The sequence below is a fragment of the Crocuta crocuta genome, unplaced genomic scaffold (genome assembly GCF_008692635.1).
Source record: "Crocuta crocuta isolate KB4526 unplaced genomic scaffold, BGI_CrCroc_1.0 scaffold26, whole genome shotgun sequence".
Lineage (NCBI taxonomy): Eukaryota > Metazoa > Chordata > Mammalia > Carnivora > Hyaenidae > Crocuta > Crocuta crocuta.
Window position 1 is genome coordinate 14,057,975 of NW_027532249.1, and position 13,855 is coordinate 14,071,829.

General features: G+C 36.4%; 1 protein-coding gene across 7 annotated transcripts in view; it reads left to right on the forward strand.

Annotated features, from left to right (window-relative positions):
* Positions 1-13,855, forward strand: part of RBBP8 (RB binding protein 8, endonuclease) — a 97,856-nt gene that overhangs the window by 67,709 nt on the left and 16,292 nt on the right. For all 7 annotated transcript variants that reach the window (XM_077778144.1, XM_077778138.1, XM_077778142.1 and 4 more), the window contains 6 exons: positions 1,425-1,529; positions 5,960-6,057; positions 7,891-8,000; positions 9,645-10,536; positions 10,619-10,742; positions 13,561-13,649. In XM_077778144.1, the coding sequence (XP_077634270.1) occupies positions 1,425-1,529; positions 5,960-6,057; positions 7,891-8,000; positions 9,645-10,536; positions 10,619-10,742; positions 13,561-13,649 (1,418 nt within the window). The remainder of the gene's footprint in view (positions 1-1,424; positions 1,530-5,959; positions 6,058-7,890; positions 8,001-9,644; positions 10,537-10,618; positions 10,743-13,560; positions 13,650-13,855) is intronic.

Genomic DNA, 13,855 nt, shown 5'->3' on the forward strand with positions numbered 1-13,855 from the left:
GCCTGCTTGGGATTTACTCTCTCCCTCTCTCTCCCCCTCCCCTACTCATCCTTCCTCCCCCTCCCCCCACCCCTCCCCCAGTCCCCTTCTCCTCTCCTCCTCCCCCTCTCTCTCAAAATTAACATTTGAATAAGATGAACATTCATTGTCCTATTAGTCTGCTATCAGACAGAATCACTGTAGATAAGCTTTTACATAATTTAGATCATGTTTAAATCCATCTGTAAGAATACCTGGAAAAATAAATCATAGTTTTCTTTATTAGGATATTCTTCTATATCTTGTATAATTGCTTCTGGTTTATTTCTTCCTCATATTAGAACAACTTATAACCTATTTTAAAAGTTTGTTTTAATCTGCTCTGATCATTTTTACTTGGAATCTAAAATTTTGGTATTAAAATATAAGATCAGGGTGCCTGGGTGGCTCATTCAGTTGAGCATTGAACTCTTGATTTCAGCTTCGGTAGTGATCTCACACTGAGTGTGGAACCTACTTGAGATTCTCTGTCTCTCCCTCTCCCTGGCTTCCACATTCTCCCTCTCTCTTACTGATATTAGTCAGTAGGATTTAAATGTGTGTGCGTGTGTATGTGTGTGTATAAATATATATGATCATTTTTGATCCATGCAAATTATTTTAAAACTGATTTAGTGACTAGTTGGCCTTCTTCTCTTTCTAAGCACCCTTGCTTATTTCATTTTATTTTCTTTTTTTCAAGTTTATTTTGAGAGAGAGAGTGGGTGAGGGGCAGAGCAAGAGGCAGAAAGAATCCCAAGCAGGTGATGCCTTGTCACCACATAGCCCAATACTGGGCTCAAACTTACAAACTGAGATCACGATCTTAGTGGAAATCAAGAGTCAGATGTTTAACCAACTGAGCCACCCAGGTGGCCCCTCTCCTTGCTATTTTAAAGTTTATAGTGTGTTATAATACTATTTTCTAGTTACAATTAATAAAAGTCTATTTCGCTTTGCTTTGTGCTTCTTTTGGTTTTCTTTGAATTAAATCCTTAAATATTGGAATGATTTCTAATAAAGAATGTTTCAGGATTTCCTTCCAAAAAATAAAAACTCTAAGAACAAAGATTGTAGAGATATATCATGCAGTATTCATTTTAAATGAACATACTGATTTGCAACAAATGCACAAGGAAAAGATGCATTAAAACATTACAACTCTAGGAAACTTAGGTTGAAAGAAGCTTATCTCTTCTAGTCGTTTCTGTCCCACTGTCCTAACTTCCAGCTTTATTTTTTAGTGAAACTAAAGGAATGCACTTTTTATTATATGAAACTTTTATCAATAAAACAATACTTCTAATGCATTTAAAGATAGATTTGTATTGGCTTATCAAAATAATATTTTGATATTTTGTATCATAATTGTTTATTTATATGTAATCTCTTTTTTTTCCCCTTAGAACTGAGAAAACCTCCAAAGGCTTCAATTCATCCACAACATAAACCTAATGAAAGTGAAATTCTAGTGGCTGACACTTGTGATCAGAGTCAATCCACAGTGTCTAGTAAGCATACTGAGATTTACTTCATAAGTTTAAAATTTGTGGTTACTGGTGGTCAAGAGTGGCCGGCAGTCTGAATTCCATATGATTTTATTTTTATTATTGGTTGTGTAGAGCAGTCTTTTTTCATATTGGAAAATAATGTTATCCTATTATTCATACTAATATCCCTATCCATGTTAATACAGATTGCTAATAGTTTTAAGTAAACAGGCTTTAATGTGGATCATTCATTCATTCAGCAAATACTTGAGTGCCTACTGTATACCAGGTACTGATCAAAACAAAGCCCTTAACTTCATAGAGCTTACAATGCAGTTGAGGGAGAAAGAAAATGAATACATATTAGGTAGGAGAAAGTGTTCTGAAGCTGGGTAAGAACAGAGATTAGAAAGCCTCACTTTAAAAAGTAACACTTGCGGGGCGCCTGGGTGGCTCAGTCAGTTAAGTGTCCAACTTCAGCTCAGGTCATGATCTCATGGTTCGTGGGTTTGAGCCCCGTGTAGGGCTCTGTGCTGACACCTAGCTCAGAGCCTGCAACCTGCTTCAGATTCTGTGTCTCCCTCTCTCTCCGACCCTCCCCTGCTCACACTGTCTCTCTCTCTCAGAAATAAGTAAAACATTAAAAAAATTTTTAAAGGAAAAAAAAAGTAACACTTTAGGAGATACTTACAGAAGCAAAGAAATCATATGGACATAGGGGGAAAGGGCATCCCAGTAGAGAAGTCAGAGCACAAAGACCGTGGGATGAGGGTGCTATTTGGTTCTTTATGAAGAACATTAAGGAAGCCTTCATGACTAGGGCAGAGCAGTGTGAGTGAAGGGGAGATTGGTTTGTTCAACTCTGTTCTTAAGAGCTGCTGTTTACTAAGAGAAAAGAGATTTGGAGCATCAGGTTCAAGGATGGGGATGGGGTGGTTAGAAATCAGAAGTTTGGTTTTGATCATATTCTGAGATACTGGAGAGGCATTCAGGTAAGACTTTGGATGAGTAGTTGGATCTGAGTTTAGAAAGGCCTAAGACAGAGATATGAATGGAACTTGTTAGCGTGTAGGTAGTATCCGAAGCCATTAAAGTGGTTGAGATTACCAAGCAAGTGAATATATAGGGAAGAGAGGTTCAAGTACTAAGCTCTGGGGTGCTTCATTATGAAGTAGTGGATCTTAGGGGTACCTTGGTGGCTTATTCAGTTAAGTTTCCAATTATTGGACCTCAGCTCAGGTCTTGATCTCAGGGTCATGAGTTTGAACCCTATGTTAGACTCCACACTGGGTGTAGAGCCTACTTAGTAAATAATAAAATAAGAGGTGCCTGGATGGCTCAGTAGGTGAGGCGTCTGACTCTGGTGGGTTTTTTTTTTTAATGTTTATTTTGAGGGAGAGACAGACAGACACAGTGCAAACAGGGGAGGGGCAGAGAGAGAGGGAGATACAGAATCCAAAGAAGGCTCCAGGCTCCAAGCTGTCAGCACAGAGCCTAATGTGGGGCTTGAACTCACGAACTGCGGGATCATGACCTGAGCTGAAGTCAGACACTTAACCGACTGAGCCACCCAGGCTCCCCAGGCATTTGACTCTTGATTTCAACTAGGTCATGATCTTTTAGTTGATGAGATCAACCCTTGCATTGACCTCTGCCTGATGTTATGGAACTTGCTTGGGATTCTCGATCTTTCTCTCTCTCTCTGTCCCTGTTCAACACTCGCTCGCACTCTGTCTCTCTCTCTCTCAAATAACATTTGACAACATTTTTTAAAAATTAAAATAAAGTAGTGATTCTCAGCTATTTTTCTCACCCCTACACTAAACTTTTTAGATGTTTTTCCCCCTAATCATTTTTCCATCAAATTTCAATACTGCAGATACACTGTATGAGTGTATGTATGGAAGTGCTTTTTTTAAAAAAAAATTTTTAATGTTTTTTTAAATTTATTTCTGAGAGAGAGCGAGAGAGAGACAGCATGAGCAAGGGAGGGTCAGAGAGAGGGAAACGCAAAATCCAAAACAGGCTCCAGGCTTTGAGCCAGCTGTCAGCACAGAGCCCGACGCAGGGCTCAAACCAACAAACCATGAGATCATGACCTGAGCTGAAGTTGGACACTTAACTGACTGAGCCACCCAGGCGCCCCTGTATGTAAGTGCTTAATGTATAAAAAGATTCTTTTGCCTTCAAAGAACCATTTTTCACCTCTTTAGAGGCAATATTGCAGCTGTCTAGATGGTGATTTAGAGGTTGTGAAAATGAAGAGGAACCAATAAAGTAAGTAGCCAGAGAAGGAGCTGCCAGGGAGATAGAAGAACTGAGATAAAGTAGTGTCCTTTAAGCCAAGTGGAAAGAGGAAAGAGTGGTCAACTATGGCAGACCGTGCTAATAGGTCAGGCAAGATGAATACTGAAAATTCACCATTGGATCTGGTCACATGCAGATCTTTGAGTGTTAAAACCCATAATGTGAACTGTTAAAGTGTAATGGTATTCAGCTAGTCTCTTGCATTTTCAAGAGAAGCTAGCAGAGAGAGCACTTGTAAACAAGTCCTTCAAGATGTTTTGTGGTAAAGGGGAGGGGAAAATGGGACAGTAGCTAGAGAGAAAATGGGTCAAGTGAGGATGTTAGAAGATAGGATATTACAGCATATGCAGCATATTTTTATGCTGATGGAAAGAGAAAGAAATGAGTCATTCTAAGGAAAGGAAATTGTTACTACATCCGTGAAAAGGTGAGAGGAGATGGGATCCAGAACCCAATTTAAAGTGTTGGTCAAGATTAATCACTTACTCATTTAATGAGTATAAAACTTATTCTCTAAAAGCTAAGAAATCATTTCGTATTAGTGTGTGTGTGTGTGTGTGTGTGTGTGTGAGAGAGAGAGAGAGAGAGAGAGAGAGAGAGAAGGACAGACTATGGCAAAGGGTGCTGGGAACATACGACTGAGTGTGATAGATCCTTGCTTGCCTGCACTCTGGAGCACATTCTCTGCTGCTGCTGCCAGGACTTTGCTCCCTCAGTTACCCTATTATATCTCCAGCTTCTGCGCAGGTTCATTCTTTTCAAAATATGCATATGTTATCTTCCATCTCTTAGAGCAGCTGGGTGGCTCAGTCAGTTAATTGTCCAACTCTTGGTTTTGGCTCAGGTCATGATCTCATGGTTTTGTGAGTTTGAGCCTCGCTTTGGGCTCCATGCTGACTGTGCAGATCCTGCTTGGGATTCTCTGTCTCCCTCTACCACTGCCCCTCTCCCACTCACACTATCTCTTTCTCTTCCAAATAAATAAATAAATTAAAAAAATTTTTTTAAACAAATGAGTAAATATAAATAAAAATAACCCCTCTTTTAATTGTCTCCTTTCTTAGCTACAGCTTCTCTTCAAAGCTGAAAAAGTTGTCTGTGTTCAATAGCACTTCTCCATTATCTCCCATTCCCTTTAGTTGAACCCAGTAAGGAATAGATTCCAATCTTCACCTCTCCACACCCCTGTGGGAGAGAGAGAGAGAAATCCCTCACTGACCTTCTGGACTCCTATCCTACTACTGTTAACATCTTTTGCACTTTGATTCCTGGCAATTAAAACACCTACAGTACCCTAAACATGCAATTTTATTTGACATATCTGAACCCTTACATGTCTTTCTGTCCCCGGTCCATCTGACCTATCAAATTCCTCTTTTTCTCAAGGTTCAGGTTAGGCATCACTTGGTGTATCTTTCCGTGATATTCCCAAGGCAGATTTAGGAATCCTTTCTCTATGTTTAAATAATCACTTATATGTACCTTTAATGTTTATCACATTTTATTGCAATTCTCTTTTTACCTTTCTGTTTCACCTGTATAAGCCCTTAATCTCCTTGAGGACAAGAACCTTTTTTCTTCTCATCTAGTGCCTAACACAATGCCTAGGACATAGTATATGCTCCATAAATACTTGTTGACTTATTGAAACTCTGTATATATAAAACTTTGTAAAATACTTGAACATCGGTGATTTCTGTATTTAGCTTAAATCTTGAAAATAATGCAGAGTTGAAAATCTGTTCTACAAAGTATGTTGTCATAAAAGGCACTATAAATATGGTTTTAAATTCATGCTGTAACTTAGGGCACGAGAAATCCAGCATAGTTATATAGGACTTGGGGGTTTTATTTTCCAAAGGCAATAAGAAAAATAATCTGCCCATTGCATTCAGTCCATTTAGGAAAAATAGAAAATCTAAGCTAAAAAAGCTTGGCAGATATAGATGCTAGATATCTGCAATTTATTGCCCTTTGTAATAGATATTTTGGACTTCTTTGCACAGATGTTTTGCACAAAATTTTAAAAGTATTCAGTGCTATCGCGTAAAGTGGTTCTTTGAGCCTCTTATTTTCCTTTTTTTGTAGTTTTCAATATATCTCATTTCTACAGTTGTATAATTGGGTATTTTTTTCTTACTTAGAAACACATGGAACAAACCGTTGTCCTACTGATAAGGCATCTTTTAATTTGGCTACAGTTGTTGCTGAAACACTTGGACTTAGTGTTCAAGAAGAATCTGTAAGTAATTGTTTCGTTTGGTGATAATATGAACTAATTGGTATTCTTTTAAGTCAGTTTTTAGAGTATTAAGCAAAAGAAAAATTATCGTATCCCAGGGTCATCGGATAAAGGCCTAGAACAAAATTGATTTGATTAGAAAGACCTGTTCATATTATCTACCCGGCAGTCCCAGATATCTGAAGCCTTTAGAATTCTTGGCATAAAGGTTGTGGGTTGAGTCACAATTTAGAGAAATGATGATGGTGTAGAGGGTTTGGGCAGTCCTTCCCTGCTTCCTCTATCCTCCGTACTCCTATCGGAGTACCTTAAACCTTAAGGTTGATTTCAGAATTTATTGGAATTTTTCAATGTCCTTTAAACTAGCGTTTGATTTGGAAAACAGTCTGAATTCTTGTAACTGCTATAGATGCTTTGGTTCTTGTCCTTATATGTGCCATTTGATTCTTAGGGATTGGATCCGAAATTGATCTCATGAATTTATTTTCATTGTTTTAGTACTTCTTTACATCAGACACATTCACTATGTTTCTTAATTGTTTCCTAAAAATATAAAACTTAAATTCTTCAATTTTAAGTTTTATTTATTTAAGTTTTATTTTGATACCACTTTAAAAATAGTATTCCTTTGCTTTAGTCAGTAAATGCATATGTACTTCTATAAAATTGTCTTGCTGTTAAATTTTTAAAAGTTGAATTGAGGAGCACCTGGGTGGCTCAGTCAGTGGAGTGTCTGACTTCAGCTCAGGTCATGATCTTGCAGTTCATGAGTTTGAGCCCCACATTGGTCTCTGTGCTGACAGCTCAGAGCCTGGAACCTGCTTTGGATTCTATGTCTTCCCCTCTCTCTACCCCTCCCCCACTCGCACTCTGTCTCTCTCTCTCTCTCTCTCTCTCTCAAAAATAAACAAACATTAAAAAACAAAATAAAATAAAAATTGAATTGATTTTTCATTATTTTAGAATTTTTTTCTTTCTAGTTTTAAATCCCTCTTCAAGTGGTAATGGGTAATTTTTAACCTTTGAACTTCAAATGTGTTTTAACGGTTTCTAATTCCTTCCTACTCATAAGTCTAACAAGTAAGTAGTTTAAACACCAAATATATTAAGGGAGCTGATCTCTAAAGACATGTTTCTCAAGGTGTGACCCACAGGCCAACAGCATCTGTATCACCTTACAGTTTTATTAGAGATAGTATCAGACCCCCATCCAAGACCTAACTGCAAGAGAACTTGTGTTTTAACAAGATCCCAAATTGACCTGAATGCATGTTAAAGTTTGAGAAGGACCACTCTCTAAAGGACTCTTTTAAATTCATCTTCTGTCAGTATAAATAATTATCTTTATTCCTTTCCCCTCATCTTAATGTTTTTTGGAGTTGGAGTTTATAGAGTTTTACATACCAGTAATAGAACATACTTATGTAGAATATTGATGCTTTTCTCTCTAAACTTAAAAGTGCTTCATAATTTTTTATTGTGGTGAAATGCACATAACAATTCAGTCATTTAGTACTTCACAATATTATCCTGCTACCACATCTCTGGTTCCAAAGACTTCTCATCCCCCCCAAAATAAACCCTTTACCTGTTAAACATTCAGTCCTCATTCTTGATTACGCACAGCTGGTGACAACCACCAGGCTGCTTTTTGTCCTTATGGATTTACCTATTCGGGATAATTGTGCATTATGTGGCTTTTGAGTCTGGCTTCTTTCACTTATCCTATTTTTGAAGTTCATCCACATCACAGAATATATCAACATTTCATTCCTTTTTAAGAATGAATAATCTTTTACTGTATTTCATGTAATTTATATTTTACTATTGAAGGAATCTCAGGGTCCCACAAGCCCTCTTGGTGATGAACTCTATCACTGTCTAGAAGATCACAAGAAACAACCTTTTGAGGAATCTGTAAGAAACAATGAAGATACTTTAAGGTAATTTGGGGCCCTTTGGTAAAAACTTACAGACTATTGGTGAGACCTCATTACAGTTGAGTTCCATATAATATAATGATTTTTCATTGTTAGCATATAGTTTGTCATTCTGATTGTATTAATTTTTATTTTAAAAAATGTTTTCCCCAGTTCATGGTCAATTGAGGGCTTTTTGCTTTACTGTAGAGAGAAGAATATTATGTTGGGGGTTCTTTTTATACTTCTATCAAGCAGTGTTTCAGAGTCCAGCCTTGTTACTCTGCCTCTATAAAGATCCAGTCATCCCTTCTGTGTTTGTATTTCCAAAAACTGGATGTTATATAAAATGGATTTATAAACTTAAATGAATTTTCAAGATTGTGTTGCATCTCGTATGGGCTAATTTCAGAACATCCACTAAATAATCTTACCTATATATGTTTAGTATTTTGCTTTTTAAACATGCTTTGGTCAGAAGCTACGTGGCTTGATTGAGCATTGGACTCTTGATTTTGGCTCAGGTTGTGATCTGGCAGTTTGTGAGTTTGAGCCCTGCATCTGGCTCTGTGCTGACAGTGCAGAGCCTGCTTGAGATCCTGTCTCTCCCCGACTCTCTCTCTCTCTCTCTCTCTTTCTCTGCCGCTTCTTCTCATTCTCTCTCTCTCTCATTTATTTATTTTTAAGAGAGCGAGAAAGACAGAGCAAGCAGATAGAGAGGGAGCGAGAAAGAATCCTAAGCAGGCTCTGCACTATCAGTGCCAAGCCTGATGCAGGGCTTGAAACCCCCAAACCACAATTTATGACCTGAGCTGAAATCAGCAGTTGGATGCTTAACTGACGAAGCCACCCAGGTGCCCCTAAATAAATAAACTTTAAAAAGAAACAGAGAGAGAGAGAAAAGAAAGAAAGAAAGAAAGAAAGAAAGAAAGAAAGAAAGAAAGAAAGAAAGAAAGAGAAAGAAAGAAAGAAAAAGAAAGAAAGAAAGAAGAAAGAAAGGCAACTTTACATAAAGTGCTTTCAGTTTTAGATACATGTATCACATTTAACTTGTCATCAAAGTAATTCATTAAAGTAAGTTTTTGATTACTCCCATTTTTAGTCAACAAAAACGCAGCTCCACAGAGGTTAAATATCTTATTTAATGCCACATAGCTATTAAATAACTAGAGCCAGAGCTCTTACCCGTTCCATATCTTCAAACTTACCTAATACTCTTTCTACTACCATAGCTGTCTCTCCTGCTAGAGACAGGCTGGGTCTTAAGTTATGTTCAATTCTGTAGTATACGGTTTTTATTTTTTGAAGTTACTTATAAAATTTCATGACAACAAAAGAATTTAGGTCCCCAGTGGAATTTATTAAAATATGATTTTTTTATATAGTGAAATTTCTTAAATTACTTGGGAAAAATATTTGTGGAGAAGAATATCAAGGTATTGAGATAGATTTACTGTATTATTTTCCTCTGCTTTTTGTCAGCCACATGGAGAGAAGCTGACAACTCTACCCTATTTCAAATGTTGGTTAATTACATCCGAGTCTAATACATGACTAAGATCTTACTATTAATATTCTATATCAGTGTAAATTTTCTCATGTGCTTGTCTTTTAACTTTTACCCTGTTTCTTTAGTAGGAAGAAAGTTTTACCACTCTATTGTTTCAGATTTTCAGATTCTAATTCAAAGACTTCTCAAGAAGAATTGACTACTCGGGTATCATCTCCTGTATTTGGAGCTACCTCTAACGTGAAACGTAGTTTAGGTTTGAATACAAGTTTGTCCCCTTCTCTCTTAGAGACTGGGAAAAAAAACCTTCTGAAAACAGCACCCTTCAACAACACTTCTAATTCCAGACCAGAGAAAACTAGATCAAAATCTGAAGAAAATAGTGCCTTTTACACACAGCATAATCTTGGATCTGAAGTGAACAAGATCATTAGCCTGTCATCTTCAAATAAACAGATGCTTCTAAATAAAAATATAAGTGAATCCAAAAGTGAACAGAATAGTTTTGATCACATTAAAGATGCTGTCACAGATAAACATGTGGTACCACTGAAATCGTTGGGAGGCAGAACATCCAAAAGGAAGAAAATTGAGGAAGAAAGTGAGGATGAAAGAAACTGCCCCCAGGCCTCTTTTGATAAAGAAAATGCCTTTCCTTTTTTACTGGATAGTCATTCTTCCCTGAATGGAGACTATGTGATGGATAAACCTCTAGATCTGTCTGATCGATTTTCAGCTCTTCAGCGTCAAGAGAAAAGCCAAGGAAGTGAGACCTCTAAAGTCAGACTTAGGCAAGTGACTCTCTGTGAGGCCTTGAAGCCCATTCCAAAGGGCTGTTCCTCAAGCCAAAAGACCTTGAGTGGGAGCTGTATATTAACCAAAGATTCCCCAGGGGAGCCCTGTTTACAGGAGTGTGCCTTCCAGTCCTCGGGTAAATCATCTCCAGATAATAAAACACCAGTACAAATCAAGGAAGAAAAGCCCATCTTTAAAATCCCTCTACGTCCACGGGAAAGCTTAGAGACAGAGAATCTTTTCGATGATGTGAAGGTTTGTGTCAAATTTTCAGGTATTTTTATTAAAATAGTTGCTTGTGATTTCATCTAGATGCTAATAATTCTCTCTGTTTTAGGGAGCTGATTCTCATGAGCCAGTAAGAATAGCCAGGTCAATCCATGGAGCATGTGAACTTACATCCGTTCTCCAGTTAAATCCATGTAGAGTTGCTAAAACAAAGCCTGTACAAAATAATCAAGGTATATATACTATATATAGTATTTTTAAAAAGTACTTATATTCTTTTTTAATGACTTTGAGTTTATACTATATACATTCTTTGGATATATTGAATTGTTTGGGGGGGAAATGTTATTTCTTCCTGCATATTTGTGTTTATGGGATGATTCTCATTGGTTTCATTTTACGTGTGGTTTTCCTGCTCCCATGCTTTTTGAAAACATGAATTGAGCAGTTGTCTTTAGCACCTACTTTTATATGTAATTTCGTGCATTTACCTCTCCTATGTAATTTCTTATTTTCCTTACAAAAGCTTTAAGAATGTTAAACTATATGGAATTTCAAAATACATAATGTAGAATTTTCATCATTCAAACTTTGTTCCTCACTCTACAGGTAGCCTGTCCATATGAATATATCCATTAATGTGGGGTTTTTTAAGCTTCTTGTTTGAAAATCTTTTTTGCTCTTAATTATCATGCATGTTAATCTTTTCATAATTTTGATGTGTTTAAAAGGAGTCTTTTTGTTTTTTGGCTACCAAATTTTTCTGTACTTCATATGCAGTATTTTTTCTTTTATTATTCGTTGCAAAGTGTTTTCCTTCATTCTGGGTTTATTTTCCTTTTTTCCTGAAGTACATCTTTAGTTCTTCTACCAACTAAAACTCTGGTTTTTTTTCCCAAAGATTTTCAGTCTGTATGAAAACCATTTTTTCACTCTCACTTCTGATTTTTTTTTACATTTTTGGTTTGGGGTTTTTTTTCATGGTTGCTCTAGAGATTATAGTATACCTATGTAATCTTTCACAATCTACTTGAAGTTAATATTGTGCCACTTAATGTTCTGTGGCTGTGCTTTCTGTACTTGCCATGTATGTCCACGTACATTGAAAACGCCACAAACAGTGTTACAGTTTTAACTTTTAGAACAATTTTTTATATAAAAACCACTCGTTAAAGTGTACAATTTAGTTGTGCTTATTCACAGAGTTGTGCAGCTGTCATTGTAGTGTAAGTTTAGAACATTTTCATCACCTCAAAAGAACACTACCCATTAAGTTAATATCCAAAATATGTGAAGAACTTACACAACTCAACACCAAAAAAACCCCCAAATAATTCAGTTTAAAAATGGGCAGAGAGGGGCGCCTGCCTGGGTGTCTCAGTCGGTTGAGCATCCAACTCTTGATTTCAGCTCAGGTCATGATCCCAGGGTTGGGGAATTGAGCCTTGTGTTGGGCTCTGCACTGAACATGGAGCCTGTTTGAGATTCTCATTCTCTCTCAAATAAAAGATTGGGGCCAAAGGACCTGAATAGACCTTTTTTCAAAGGATCACCAACAGACACCTGAAAAGATGTTCAATATCACTAACCATCAGGGAAATGCAAATTAAAACCACAAAAAGGTATCACTTTATACCTGTTAGAATGGCTCAAATAAAAACCATAAGAAATAACAAGTATTGGCAAAGATATGGAGCAAAAGGAATCCTCCTGCACTATTGGTAGGAATGCAAATTGGTGCAGCTACTTTGAAAAATGGTATGGAAGTTCCTCAAAAAATTAAAAATAGAATTACCATATGATCCAGTATTTCCACTACTGGGTATCTATTTACTCACAAGAAAAAAAAATACTAGTTCTAAAAGATATATACACCCCTATGTTTATTATATTATTTACCATAGCCAATATGAAAGCAACCCAAGTGTCCAAAGATAATGAATGGATAAAAAAAGACGTGGTTATGTATGTACAGCGGAATATTATTCAGCCATAAAAAAAGAACAGATTTTGCCATTTGCAACAACATGGATGGACTTAGAGGGTATAATGCTAAGTGAAATAAGTCAGAGAAAGACAAATACCATATGATTTCTCTTATATGTGGCATTTAAGAAGTAAAACAAACAAAAGAAGCAAAATCAAAAGACTCTTAAATACAAATCAAATTGGCAGTTGCCAGAGGGGAGAAAGGGGGTGGGGAATGAATGAAATAGATAAATAGGATTAAGAGTACGCTTATCTTAGGAGCACTGAGAAGTGTATAGAATTATTAATCCTATTGCATACCTGAAACTAACATAACAGTGTATGTTAATTATACTTGAGTTAACATTTTTTTCTAAATAAAAAACAATACCCATTACCAATCATTAATATTCCTCCCCTCTTCCCCAATCCTAGGCAACCACTACTCTACCCTCTGTCTCTAGATTTGCCTACTCTGGAGTTTTCATATAAATGGAATCATACTATTTATGATCTTTTGTGACTTATTTTACTTTCACTTTTTTTCATTGCAAATAATGCTACTGTGAACATTGACATAGTTTTATGTAGATGTATATTTTCATTTTTCTTGAGTTACATAGAAGTAGAATTATTGGGCAATATGCTAACTATATGTAAACTTTTGAGGAACTGTCAGCTTTCCAGAGTGTCTACACAGTACATGAGGTTCTCACCAATACTTGTTATTACCTGTCTTTTTGATTCTAGCCATCGCCATCCTGTTGGATGTGAAGTGATATCTCATAGTGGTTATGATTTGCCTTTCCCTGCTGTCTAATGCTGTTGAAAATCTTATCATGTGCTTTTTGGCCATTTGTATATCTTCTTTGAAGGACTGTCTATTCAGATTCTTTGCCCATTTGCATTTGGAGTATTTTTCTTATTTTTGAGTTATGAGAGTTCTTTATATTCTGTATGTCCTAGAGAGTCTCTTTAGCAGGTATACGATTTTCAAATCCTTTCTCCTATTAGTGGATCCCATAAATGTTTTAAGAATTTTTAAAATGCATTTTTAATTGCATTTTTTTCTCCTTATTGAAGATGTATCCTTTGAAAATAACCAGTGGAGCATAGATCCAGGAGCAGACCTTTCTCAATATAAAATGGATATTACTGTAATAGATACAAAGGTAAGTGATTAAGTAAAACCAAGGCCCATGTTGTTATTCTAGTAAGTTGTTAGTTACCCTCCTCTCCCAACTCACTCTGTGACTTAAGATAATTGATTACATCCCTCTTAAAACCTGCCTTTCCTTATTCAGAAAACTAAGAAATAAAAATGCTTTTTCTTCTAAATTTATTATTCTTGAAAGGGCATTAATACCTTCTGATTTAA